This window comes from Podarcis bocagei (assembly GCF_964188305.1).
Source record: "Podarcis bocagei genome assembly, chromosome: 11".
Taxonomy (NCBI): domain Eukaryota; kingdom Metazoa; phylum Chordata; class Lepidosauria; order Squamata; family Lacertidae; genus Podarcis; species Podarcis bocagei.
In genome coordinates, this window is record NC_138136.1 from 21,803,998 (window position 1) to 21,818,443 (window position 14,446).

The 14,446-nt window shown below is 44.3% G+C and overlaps 1 protein-coding gene and 1 long non-coding RNA gene across 2 annotated transcripts; one reads left to right on the forward strand and one right to left on the reverse strand.

Annotated features, from left to right (window-relative positions):
* Positions 1–2,235: 2,235 nt before the first annotated feature.
* Positions 2,236–4,094, forward strand: LOC308597834. The gene is made up of 2 exons (XR_014013176.1): positions 2,236–2,378; positions 2,409–4,094. It is a non-coding gene; the product is annotated as an uncharacterized lncRNA (long non-coding RNA).
* SRP19 (signal recognition particle 19) lies at positions 3,183–10,482 on the reverse strand. The gene is made up of 5 exons (XM_081213954.1): positions 10,332–10,482; positions 7,363–7,438; positions 6,260–6,331; positions 5,717–5,828; positions 3,183–4,329 (listed from the first exon to the last, which is right to left on the reverse strand). Exons 1-5 carry the CDS (start codon positions 10,370–10,372, stop codon positions 4,196–4,198), a joined length of 435 nt encoding a protein of 144 aa, XP_081070080.1. The 5' UTR covers positions 10,373–10,482; the 3' UTR covers positions 3,183–4,195.
* Positions 10,483–14,446: the final 3,964 nt, after the last annotated feature.

Sequence of the window (14,446 nt, forward strand, 5' to 3'; positions counted from 1 at the left end):
GCTAGTGCGTCCACCCTTAGCAGATGTTTCCAGTTTGGAAATTATTTGTGCCAGCTTTAAACTACCTTGAAAATGATGACAAAATAAGGCCACACTGGTGGGGTTCATGTTTCTTCATAAGCATTTAAAGCCAGTCTGAAAGAGTCAGAAGATGCTAACGTTTTAGCTGCAGAGCAGTCTTGCATGCTGTAATGTTTTATTTCTATTGCATTTTTACGTGCTTTTGAGTAATTTATGTGGAAGCTGAACTGATTAAATTGCTGCCATATTAGATAGATTGTAGGGCAAGGTGCAAGCAAGTGTAAATTTGTGAGGCTCAGATGATTTATCCTCACATAGAAACAAAATCTAGTTATATATACATTGAAAGTATCTCTTCAATTTGTAAACATAGCAGTACAAAGTATCAGCAGCCTTACATCAATGTATCCATCACATACAAAAAACTGCCCCGAACTTGATGTAGCCAGAGGATGCTCTGAGCCATTGTAGAAGAGGGTCCCCTCACAGTCACCTGTACCTCCCCAAAATCTGCTAGTGAAGGTTCAGGGACCCTTCAGAACTAGGAGGTAGACACAAGGGGGGCTTGCAGAAGAAAATAAGTTAAGACCATCTCTCCCATCCACCCTCCTGCAGTAGGTATGTCTGATAGATCTCAGTCCCTTCCGCAAATGGGAGGTGTTCTGTTTGTAGAAGGGCAGCTCTGGATCCACACTCAAAAATTATTGTCAAGTGCTTGAAAAAATTAATATACCTTACCAGCTTGTGCTGAAGATGTAATGTACGTAGAAGAATGCAAACAAATAAAGAACCATATCTTAACCTAATGTGATTTTTACATTTCTTCACAGAATATAGTCACACTGCATGTAGAGGAATTAAGGATTATGCGAAAATTCATTTTCATCCAATATACGACTGCAAAAACTCACCTGGCTAAACCTTCACAGTTGAGCTCTTCATCTGCATAGTAAAAAGGGCTAAGAAAATTCACTAGTGGGGGTAGAGGGAGGTGTGGAGCGCTTCATATAGTTTATACCATCAATGTTCGGTCATATCTCTTTTTGTGGGATAAAATATTTGCATTTATGGGGAACATTTTATTCCTCTCCTTTGCCTTAGAGCTGACCAAGGCAGCCCTCTTGCTTTTAACCCCTCTGATTAAGAGATAAAATAGAAAATGTGAGACCAACACAATTGGGGGAAAGTAAAAGGAATTTGAAATACACTATTTATCCAGAGTCTAATAATGTTCAGTTCCCTGCTGATGCTCTTTTTAAGCAGCCATAGCTTATGGTAGCCCTGTAAGCTGCACTTGAAACACAAGTCCTCAAGAAGTTTGGGCAGAAGAGACAAAAAAACCAAAAAACCCTTTTAAAAAATCCTTAAGAACATATGCTTTTGCTAGAACAGTCTGGTGGCCCATCTAGGTCAGCATCCTGTTCTCAGTTGACAAGCAAATGACTACAGAAAGCTCACAAACAGGACCTGAATTCAACAGCACTCTCCCCTCCTTACAAAACAGAATTCAAGCAAGACTAACAGACAAACAGCAATCATGCTACTTTGCTCAACCCCACATTCTAATTTTACTTTTAATGTAGTAAAATCACCAGTTTTCCACCATGTGAATCATCACATTCATCATGTGACATGAAACCGAAATGGTAAAAATGTCACATGATGAATGTTGCTTGGCTTTGACCTCAATGTAGCAAGAGTTGGTATGTATCATGAAACTGTAATTCCATCTCCAGCCATCATTGCAAACCATCCCTTCTTTAGACAAATATTTGGATTCATTTTATAAATTCTACAGACTCGGATAGAGTTCTCATTGTATATTTTAAATGTGCTTGGTTCTTTTAGTATAACACTAAATGATGACATTGGATGTTTTATGTAGTCTGATTACTCTTTTTTTGTAAACTCCCTTGAGCAGAATGCTTCTGGCAAGTCTTTAAACAGATGCAAAGCGCACTTTAAATACAGATGCAGAAGGTACAACAAACACAAGGAAGCCTCCGAATGCGCGCCGGAAGTTGAATTCTGGGACTGATACAGCATGTGGCCCAGAAAACAGATTTCAAAAAATGCCACTAACAGATTCTTAGGGTCAACATTTTAGGTTGTTTTGTCAGCTAAGCAGCAGCATTACTGCAACACATTAGAAACTTGAGCTAATGCGGAATTTGGCAGCCAGGTCGCTCACCGGGGTAAGACAGTTTGAGCAATGCACTGGCTGCCAATTAGTTTCCAGGCCCAGTTCAATGTGCTGGTTTTTACCTATAAAGCCTTAAAACGGCTCAGGACCACAATACCTCAAGGACCACCTCTCCCCATATGAATTAACCCGGATGCCACAATAATCATCCGAGGTCCTACTATGTGCACCTTCTCTGTGAGAGATCCAGAGGGCAGCAAGATGAGAAAAGGTCTTTTTTGTGGTGGCTCCCTGCTTGTGGAATGCTCTTCCCAGGGAGGCTTGCTTGGCGCATTCATTACATATCTTTGGGCGTCAGGCGAAAATGTTTCTCTATACCTAGGCCTTTAAGTCAAGAATTGTGGAGTTGCTGTAAAAGCACAGTGTTGAAGCCTCTTCCGATAACACAAAAATCCCTCCACTTGACAATTTACATACTTTCCCCTACACAGATGTACTTTCTGTAAAATAATGTATAATGTAGAAAGAAGTCCTTTGTGTCACCCTGACATTTTGGAAATACGACAACAGCAAGAAAGCAGTATTTGCAAACATGATATGACTTAAATCAATTAAAGACAAGACTAGAAGGCAATTTTTAAAAAATACTCTAAGGAAACTTAAAAGACAGCAAGTCCAACAGCATGCTTTCCACTGAGCAAGTCATGTTTAACATTGCTGCCATCTAGGGGAATTTGGCAAAACTTTCACATTTTGCAAATTTAAAATCCTGCACTCTGTGGGTTCTGATATTGAGGACTAAACTACTGGTCTTCAACTGGTACGTTAGGACCCACTATTGATTTGCAGCCTCACTTAAGGCAGGTCACAGAAGCAGCGCTAAAACCATACAAATATGGTAAAAAAATTAATGCATTTTTGGTCTAAAGGTGGGGCTCAGCTCTGAAAAGTTGAAGACGAATTGGCTGAACGACACAAAGCACCACAAGAGCTGCAAACTGGAACAGAGAAGCAGCACTATGTGCATAAAATATAATATATTTGACGTGACAGGAACTTACACTTCTCTGCCACAGTATCGCTACTCTAACCCTGTTAAGAATTCATGACTTTTGGCTAAACAATTCACCAACTTAAATGTGTCGTAATTTTGTATTATCATGATTTATGCTAGTCTTAGGTAGCAGTTGGGTAACCAAGTTCATTTAAGCAGAAAGAGTATACATATATTGGCCCAAGGTACTTTTGGATTAATCCAATTACAATAATTTCTTAAAAGTGATTTTTTAAAAAATATTATGTATCATGCTCTAAAAGCATTAGAACAGATATGGTAAACCATAAGGAACATTGCAGAAGCAACATCAAAACAGTTCACACTTTACCCCCATAAATATTTTAGAATTAAATACATTTTTACAAATTGGATAAACTTCCGACTATTGTTGAATATGCAAATCTGACTGACTGTAGTCTGCGTTCCACGTTCATTAGACTATTCAAATCCTATACAAGTAGTCTAAACAAATGTTACAACATCCCTCATTCATGAGGGGTCTTCAGATTGCCTAGCTCCATTATAGAATGATTCAGATATAAAATTAAAACCAGTTATTTTAGACTGAGGAACTTTTAAGACCGTGCTTTCTAAACGGTTTGATTCAAAGGGTTGTTTATTTTAATAATGAGAATAATCAGTTTAGAAGCGTCATACAACACTGAATTAACCTATTCCTCTATTATCTTTACCAATCTGTACCATATCAGGGTCAATCAGATCTATGAAGTATTGACTGTGTCCATTTTTAATGTATTTCTGCACATTAATAGACAAGCTTTTCAGTATAAATACTAAAGTAGATGTTTCCATATATTTCCAATTGATCTATTGTAGCATTAGATAAAAGTTAAACAAAGTCCAGTCCAGAAAGTTTTGACAGTTCTCATTTGTTTCTCCAACTTTCAGTTCAGATGCCAATAATCCCCTTCATCTATATTCATCTTAATACATTGCATATGTATCAGCCACACTCATTTCTTCTTCTTTCCTTTACCTTTTTTACTTCCCTCTCCTTGCTGTAGGCTTTGGTCACTGCTTCCCATTTTCTGTGTCCTTGTTTTTAGTTTAGGAATTGTTTCTGCTGCATATAGCATCACTGCCTTACCTAAGGGGGGGGGGGTAACGACAGAGGTAAAGGAAAAATGAGAGAAGAGGCAACGAAAAAGCCCTTCCATTTTCCACCACCGCTGCTGCATTTACAAGGTAACTGGAAGTTACACAGGAAACCACCCAAAACTAGTCACCTGCAGCAGAAATGGGGAGCCGTTTTCAGCCCAAGGGTCACAACCCCTCATAACTATCCTTCCAGGGGCTTTAAAGGCAAGAGTGGGCACAGCCAAGCAAAACATGGGTGAGTTGCACACACATTCCTTCGCTACAAAAAAGAAGAACCCATCTCAAGTAACATGGTTCAGTTTGGCTGTGAAAGAGCCCTCTGTGAATGGAAGGGGCCCTTCCATTCACAAAGAGAACTGGGATCCTGCTGGAGTAAGGTGGCAGAACAGTAACTTAAGGTATGTCTACTGTATTTAGACTTATGCTTACAGAAGTATTTGAAAATGAGCAAGGGCTCTAGCTGGCCCAAGACATTTTGGCACCTGAGGCAAACCACAAAATAGCTTCCCCCACTCTGCCAGGGAAGAAGGGTTGATGGAAGATCTACATCAGGAACAAGGGGGCAGGGAATAAATATCAACATTGGGAACTGTTGCCCCTGGTGATCCTGCCGTCCGAGGCAGTTGCCTCACATTGTTTCATGGGTGGGCCGGCCCTGGGTCTAGCATTTGCATTGACAGAATTATTTTTTTTAATACTGTGCAGATGAAAATACACTAAGCCCAAATCAAGTCAGAGAGATGGGGAAGGGGCCTCTTGTACTGAAAGGTGCCGGTAGTTGAGTATATGTATAGTTTTTACTAGGAAAACAGTGCTCCCTAGGGGGGAGAGGGTGGTCACATATGGCTATGATTATTAGTTTCTATTTGCCACTGAGCAGTGCTTTGGAGTCACAAGAGTCTGTTTACATTCCGCACATTCCATACTGTTGGAAATCTCACGGGAGACGGATGTGACGTTAGTGGTTTCCTGTTCCTTTGTTCCTGTTGCTCTCTGATCTCACAGAGAGAGGATGTATTTTCTGTCTGCGTAGCTTAGTGATAAAGCATAGCAATGTAGCCCAAACCTCTCGTCTCTTCCCTGTGCTGGAAACTCTGCTGAATGAGGGGGATGTGCCTGGAGCCTTATCAGAGGCTCAGGTCGTCAATCACGTCGGGGGTGATTCCGAAGGACTCGGCCGGAGGAGGATGAGCTTTATCAGCTCGGTCGAATGGAGATCCCGACAATGATTGCGGTGCTACCTCTAGCAGCCCCTTATTGTAAGGAAGGTTTTTGCAGGACTCCCCACCCCTGCATGTACACACACACCTCTGGGTACCTAAACTTAGGTGTCTTTAGTTCAAAAAGTATAATTTAAGAAAGCTAATCTCACTCACGTGTTGGAAACTGAGGCTGACATAGTTTGCCATCTTCTGTCTTCAGCTGAATGCGCACTCTTCCTCTATATTGTGCATCACGGTTCCACTCCCTGGGATACATTTTGTTTTTCTAGCATTTGGGGAAAAGGTTACCATTTTATAACCAGGCTTACTTAAAAATACATTCATACTATGACTGCAATATGAAGTCCACTTACTATTGAGTAAGACCCACACTAAACTCTGAGTAAATATGCTCAAGACTGAACAATTAGTTTGCACAAGTTTTTCACACATTATTTTAGTAAACCTTACACAAGTTCCATAAGGTAGGCCATTAGTCCTATAGCTCATAGCTTACTCTTAAGGTGCTTTCCAATCTAAGCACCTCTGATTACCATTAAAAATATGAACACTTCTTTTGTAGTACATATATTTTTACTCTTTGTAAAAACAAGCAACTAGTAAGTACAATAAAAACATAAATAAAACTAAAGTGGACAGACATGTACACCTGTGGTATATGCTCCAATTACATTGAGAACTAAACATTATTATTACCTCCAAAAGCACATTAAGTCCAACTGCTGCACATACATCTTGAATTTCTGTCGGTGTTGGATTTTCAACTGCCTAGAAGAGTCAGACATTTTTAGTTACTATCAGGTGCAGCTAAAATGGTTGATTACTCCAAGTAATAAAGCTTTTCTTGCGTATAAACTTTAAAAAATGATCAATGAACAGTTCAGTAAGTATTACTTTGCACCAACATGAGATATTAAAGTACTGTGGCAATAACCAAATGTTCTGAGCTGGTGAAACACAACTATTAAGAATACAGGGTTGTGGGGGGGCTGACACAGCCCTTTCAGTCTCTGGTAAATAAATTTTTAAAATGTCAAATCAAATACCTTTATTGGCATCACAATATAAACTGTTTCAAATCACTGGGATAATTAAAAGGACAAGGGTGAAACTGTCAAGGGTCACACTGTGGTCGTGTACACTTAGATGTTCTGTTACACCCAGGCTATTTCCCGAAGGGAAGGAAACCCTTTCGGGTAAAATTGTGGCTAAAAAGGAAGCTACTAGAGCAGTGGTATCTTTGCCCCGATCTGCCAGGAGAAACCTCATTTGATTTCTTCTTGGAGTTGTGGGCCGGAGAAGCAACATTTTACTCAGCATCAGTTGGCAAGGTCTGCTATGTAAAGGGCAATCTAAGAGAATGTGGTCCATTAAATCTGGTACTTCTTGGTTGCAGGCACACAAACGGGCTTAAAGGCTCTTTGATGGGGAGTAGTAAATCCTTTAGGTATTTGGCACAGGTAATTTTAAAAATGTACGCAATCATTAATTCCCTCCTCCCCCTTTCTACAAATTATTTTTACGCATGGTATGTATATAACTAAATTCATACATAAACAGCTCAGGCTGCATACTGGAAGGGTGGAAGCTAATTGCTCCAATACAAAAGGGTATATAACTAAATTTATAATTTCTGTGCCAGCCAGTTTTATTAATGTTACCAATTCTTTTACCCAACATTATTACTGCTGTATTATGTTTTAGGCTGAACACCCCCGTACTGTATATCCAATGAAAGCGTGTTTTACACATATTTAAATAAATAAATGTGACCCGCTCCTCCCCAATCCAATAATTACTTTCTCAAGTGCTATTCTTCTTCCTTCTGCTATTGTCTTCTTGTTATTTATATAGGCAGGATATATGCAGATGAACCTAAGCCAAGAGAAAAGCAACACAAGTTGAAAGCTGCTGGTGCATGTTTAGAATATTTAGTACTGTACCCCACCCCAAGACTCAGCCTGAGACTCAACTTTAAAGTTCCTGCCTTGAGCCAACCAAAGTGGAGTTACAGCTGCCAGACAATGGCATGACCAACTTTTTAAAGAAAATACACTTTCCCCTTCACTTGATTGCAAATATGAAGCATGGAGCTAAAGGCTTTGGCTGCCACCCCCAAAGGCTGTAATACTTAACTAATCAATTGAGTAAGAACAAAATTAAATCAACTAAAAATGTATCTCTTGTTTAACCAGGCAGTAGACACATTATATTCGATACAGCAAATAACAATCAATTATCCAAATGCTTAGCCTTATTAGCAAAACAGCACCATCCACATACAAGAGGTGGTATTAGCAGGATTAGAGGAACCTAAATTATTAATTCATTAATTAATTTAATTTGTATACAGTGGTGCCCCGCAAGACGAACGCCTCGCAAGACGGAAAACCCGCTAGACGAAAGGGTTTTCCGTTTTGGAGGCGCTTCGCAAAACGAATTTCCCTATGGGCTTGCTTCGCAAGACGAAAGCCCATAGGGAAATCTCTGGGACAGCGGGGAAGCGCAGCGCATTTAGAAGCGCTCGGGGAAAGCAGCGCACTTCGCTGCTTTCCCCGGAGTGCTTTTAAATGCGGGCGGCTGGGAGGGAATCCCTTGGCCCCCCGCGGGACTTCCCGAAGCTCTTTTTAAGTCCGGCGGGGGGCCAAGGGATTCCTTCCCAGCCGCCCCCTTTTAAAAGCACTCTGGGCAAAGCAGCGCACTTCGCTGCTTTGCCCAGAGTGCTTTTAAATGCGGGCGGCTGGGAGGGAATCCCTTGGCCCCCCGCGGGACTTCCCGAAGCACTTTTGAAGTCCGGCGGGGGTCCAAGGGATTCCCTCACCGCCGCCCGCCTTTAGAAGCGCTCGGGGGAACACCTGCCCCAGCCGCCCCACTTCGGAACGCTGTTCCGAAGTGGGGCGGGGGGGCGGGGACACCTGCCGCCGCCGCCCCACTTCGGAACAGCTTTCAGAAGTGGGGCGTGGGGGCGGGGACACCTGCCGCCGCCGCCCCACTTCGGAACAGCTTTCCGAAGTGGGGCGGGGGGGCGGGGACACCTGTCCCATCCGCCCCACTTCGGAAAGCTGTTCTGAAGTGGGGCGGGGGGGGCGGGGACACCTGCCGCCGCCGCCCCACTTCGGAAAGCTGTTCCGAAGTGGGGCGGGGGGGCGGGGACACCTGCCGCCGCCGCCCCACTTTGGAACAGCTTTCCGAAGTGGGGCGGGGGGGCGGGGACACCTGTCCCATCCGCCCCACTTCGGAAAGCTGTTCCGAAGTGGGGCGGGGGGGCGGGGACACCTTCTGAAGGCGGGCAGGGGGCGAAAGTCTTTGTCCCCCCTGCCTGCCTTCCCAGGGGCTTTTAAATCGCCCCGGACAGCGGAGAAGTCCTCCGCTGTCCGGGGCGATTTTAAAATGCCGCCCGCCAGCATTTTAAGATAGCCCCGCACAGCGGAGAAGTCCTCCGCTGTCCCAGGGTTTTTTAAAATTCTGGGGGTGGGAAGAAAAGCCCTTGTCCCCCCCCCAGCCTTCAGAAGAGGTCCGGGGACAGACTGTCCCCGGACCTGGTCTGAAGGCGGTTTCCCTAGGAACGCATTAATTGATTTTCAATGCATTCCTATGGGAAACCGTGCATCGCAAGACGAAAAAACCGCAAGACGAAGAGACTTGCGGAACGAATTAATTTCGTCTTGCGAGGCACCACTGTACTACCTTATCCCTGCTGGTCTCAGGGCGGTTCACAGGATAAAAGGTTTACAGAAGTATTAAAAAACGGGGAAACCTCAAACCAACCTATTTAGGATTGAGCTTGCTCAATGGCCACTGCAGAGTACCCTGAAAATAAGGGAGTGTGGATGGAACAGAGAATGCTAGACATGGGCCAGGTGGACACTCTGAACAAGATATTCCATGTATTCCACTTACTGTATATTGTTTTAAATGCCCATAAAACTTGCCAGTGTGAGCCATCATCTTAAAGGGGCCCATCTCTAACACAAGAGGAATACATCTTTAAAGACATTGACGGTCACCTGGGAGGCTGGGATCTAAAGTGAACTGCAGCAAATTAACAGCATAAAAACCATAGAAATACATATGGGATCTCCATATGCATGTTTGTGTTAAAGCCAGAACGAAATTCTGCAAAAGGTCTAAGAGGATCCTTACTTCCACATATACCATCTAAGAAAGTACAGCTCTTGGTTCCGAAACATTATTTTGTTTCCCCAGTTACAAAAAGCGCATTAATCAATGCACGAAAACACTTGTGGTCTAATACCGTGGTTCCCAGCGTGGGGCACACGCCCACAGGGGAGCAATTTGATTTTTAAGGGGGGGCAATTCGAGAATGAGTTATTAACAAGTGAATGGCCTTTTAGGCTTCCTCCACGTGAATAGGAGTTCACTTTTTGAATAATAAGAATTATATGTCACCGGGGGGGGGATCACGATTTTAGAGATGCTTAGGTGGGACATGGCCAAAAAAAGGGGGGGGGTTGGGAACCACTGATCTAATAGATTAAAATGAATTTGAAACCAGGTCGCTCGGCTATCAGCAGACAGTTATCCCGCGGTTCTAATTACTTATAAATACGCTTTTATCCAGGGGCTGCCACAGCCGTCGAGCAGCAGGCGCGGCGACACCGCCAAGAGAATAACGACCACTTATAATAACCACCTCCACCCCCCGGGGTCCCCAACCCACAGCCGGCAGAAATGGCGGGGAGCCGCCACAGAAGGAACCATAAGCAGCGCGGACAGCACCGCCACCGCCACCGCCACCGCAAGTTACCGAGACTTATCGTTGGGCAAAGAGGGCGCAGCCCAAGCCATGGTGTCCGCTCCGCCGGCAAACCGGGCCAGGCCTTCAAAGCACAGCTCAGCGGAAGTTTGGCCGAGCAGCAATGGGGGACGGGAAACATGGGGAGGGAAGAGACATGACAGGACGTCCCGCCCTCACACCGCTGACGTTGCCCTTCGCTAATGGGTCACGGGACTATCATTCAAAAAGCAAAGCAAGCGAGAGAGAAAGAGAGAGAGAGAGAGAGCGTCCCGGCTTTGGGGACGAACCAATGGGAGGCCAGTGGTTCTGAGTATCGCGAGAATTGTAGTGTTTAGGTTTCCGCATCGCGAGAATTGAAGTTGCACCATAGAGCTAAGAAAATTAGCATCTCGCCACCGCTTCCTCTATTTTTTTTCCCCTCGGTGGGCGGGAGTGGGAAACAAAGCGGACCAATCAGAATGTTAGCGTAGCGGCGAGTGGCTAGATAGAAGCACAGTGTAGAACCAAGACAGTTGCAAGCAGCGTCGTGCCGCCATATGCCCCACTGAATTGAATGGGGCTTACTCTTGGGGAGGTGGGCATGGGCGTGGCCGAGGGGACGCAGGGAGCGGCAGCTGCCCCCCTCCCCCACCAAAAAAAACCAAGTAAATCAATACAAAATATTGAACTGAGGTTCTGCGCGCGCGCACACGCATACACCCAACATAAATCATGGCTACACCCATGTAAGTGGGCACAGAATTGCCGCAGCCTAAGGGGGTGGGGGGTGCTGCCACTCAGGGATGTTATTTGAGAGGCAAAACCACGAGGTCTTGGGGGAAGAAGTCGCGGGCTGCACCGAAAATCTCTCTTTTATTATTAAAATAAAATTATTAAATACAGTGATACCTCGGGTTACATACGCTTCAGGTTAAAGACTCCGCTAACCCAGAAATATTACCTCGGGTTAAGAACTTTGCTTCAGGATGAGAACAGAAATTGTCCAGCGGCGGTGCAGCGGCAACGGGAGGCCCTATTATCTAAAGTGGTGCTTCAGGTTAAGAACAGTTTCAGGTTAAGAACAGACCTCCAGAACAATTAAGTTCTTAACCCGAGGTACCACTGTAGTAAAAGAGAGGCTCGGGAAGAGAAGCTGTCAGGGAGAACCTCCCTGGAGCGAGGGCTGCATCCAGACACAAGCAGCTCTCCGGGGAGAGGATGGGCGAGTGAGCGGGGGCGAGGACGGCAGGTTTAAAGTCTGCTCTCAGAAAGGTTTTCCCATCATCAGGAGTGCCAAGTAGAATAAGATTTGGGGAGGGGGGAGGCAGATAAGCCCCGCCCTACATAATCGATCACAAGACGCAGCACATGCACACTATTTGAATGACAATGCCCATCAACCTGGGGGGGGCAGCCCCCTCAAATATTTTTTTTGGGGGGGCGAAGGGACCGCATCCCTTAGAGTTGGCTTCTATGCCCATCATCTATTCTACGCTATTTTAAATCGTTTTTATTTATTTTTTAATGGGTAAGTTGCAGGGTGGTTTGGAGGGCGCGCACGTTTCAGCATCACTGCGAGTTACTTGCAACAGAAGCCAGGTTTTTGTTTTAAAGATAGGGCCACAAAAAGAACTTTTTGCCACCACAGTATTGTAGGGAGGGGGGTCTACAGGAGTAGTTAGTAATATAAAGTTAATTAATTTAGGACACCATAAAAATTTTGGCATCACAGAATCAGAGGAGTGTGTGTATGTGTAAACACATTTCCGGCAGCCAAAACTTCTTGGTGCGATGTGGGCTAGCTACCCCTTTTCTATGGCTTGTAAGAAAACACTCTTGGCTGAGGGTACTATTTCTTGTAATCTTTGCATGTTCTCTAGGGGTTGTATCCAGGGGCGCCGACTTATAAAAAATATTGGGGGGGCCCATACCGGGGTCCTGGGGGAGGGAGAACGCGAGAAGCAGCGCAAGCCTCTGAGAGAACGCAAGACTCAAGGCAGCGGGTTGGCCGGGTAGGCGTCGGTTCCTTGCTTGAGCAGGACCCCCGTGCCTGCCCGCCTCCCTCCAGGTAGACCGGGTAGGAACCTGGCCCTTTGTATAGAAGCGACAGGCGGGCGGCAGGCAGGCAGGCAGGGAGCGTGGACGTTCCCTGCCTGCCTGCCTGCCTGCCTTCTTCCAGGTAGACCGGGTAAGAACCTGGCCCTTTGTATAGAAGTGCCAGGCGGCCGCAGGCAGGCAGGCAGGCAGGCAGGGAGCATGGCCATCCCCTGCCTGCCTGCCTGCCTCCCTCCCTCCCCCCAGGTAGACCGGGTAAGAACCTGTACCTTTGCCCCCCCAATCCAATTTTTGAGGGGGCTCGGGCCCCCTCAGGCCCCATGGAGTCGGCGCCTATAGTTGTATCTGGGATCCTCCCAGAACAGAATGGAGCATGGGATGGGAGAGGAAGTTTCATTGCACAGGTGGAACTTCTTGCACTAATAAGACTACATCGCTGGATACAAGCCTAGTTTTCCAAGGGTAGGTGCCACTGCAGGAGGGTTGGCATTAGAAAAGGATGGCGATATTGGTTGGTTAAGGTGGGGGATAAGCAGTATTGCAGAGCATCAGATATAGCATCATTCCCATCTGTTCCAATGTGACTTGTGAACTTGGTTGGTTTGGTTAGCATTTGGCTGGCAATCAAGGCCATTTTTCTTTTTTCAAAATACTGTTTATTGTCCAGAATGGGCATGGGAATGTGTATTCTGGAGACATTTCATGGCTTATTGCATCAATCCTATTTATCCATGTATAGCTTCTGAATTTGATTGATTTAAACAGGCACCAGGCAAAAACATTACACTTCTCCCAGGCCTTTGGCTAATCAACCAACCTTTTGCCTTTTAAACTGTGTGTAGGCAGGTATTATTGTTTTGTTTGTTACTATGTTATGTATTTTTCTGTTTTTGTATTATAAATCACCTTGTGATCCTTGGATGAAGAGCGGTATACTATAGATAGATAGGAAGCTGGTGTCCCAGGCCATTCCATTCCAGATGGCACAAATGGGTAAATTTGATGGTTTCAGGTCTAAAATATTGTTCACAAATGTTTAACACATTCCACTATTTTTGGGTGTAAATTTTTTTTATAAAAGGGGCCTCTCTGGCCTGTTTTACAACATGCCATAAAATAATATCTAATGGAAAACTTTTGCAGATGAGCTCTTTAGTGCTCTTACAGTGTCATCCTATGTGTTTTTTACTCAGTCATAAATCTAATCTGTTCAATGGAACTTTGTCTTGAGTAACTGTGCATATGATTTCAGCCTCAAGGATCTCCCCCAGGGAACCAAGCAAACCTAATTTGCATTCATAGCAAGGCTTCATGTATGAATTTCACTTCTCTGCCTGTGCTTTATGTCAATGCAGCAATAGTGTCTTTGTCATCAAATATTAATAGAATTACTACAAAGGAATGTCACTAGACACACCTGCGTAAACTGTAATTGCTGCTCAAGATGCTAACAGATAATGCTGACACTGGGGAAACGTGGGATACGCCCCACTGTTTCATGCTGCTGCAATCTGCTGTGGCTTTGGTTCTATATAAAGGTTCAGCTATGCTGAGAATGTAACATTAACATTTGGCTGTATGTTACAGTTGTCAGTCAGGCCAATTGTCAGTGAAACCTTAGATAAAATTACATTTTTAAAAATACATGTCAGGGCAGGAAACAGAACATCAAAGGCTGCATTTAAAGCTTACATAAACAGAGAAGATACATCAGTTTGCTTTAAAATTCCACACGCATTTCCCAGCAGAGACTGCATAGGCTTGACTCTCTGCTCTGCGTTGCAATGCAATGCAGTTTTTGCAAATACTTAGACCTCAAACTCTGTTAAATATACAGTGTCTTGTGACACTCTTAAGACTTGGCACATTTATAGCATAGTTTTTTGTGGACCATGCTATAATAAATGTGCTAGCTTTTAAAGGTGCTACAAGACTCAATATTTACTGTGTTTTCCCGGTCAGCTGGAAGTTTCATTGCAATATTTTCTTAAATCCGAGTGCCATGTCTTTACAGATGTTTTATTAAATGCAATTATTCAATGTGCACAAAATATTACAACTCATAGAAGAAGAAGCAGAAGGAGGAGGAG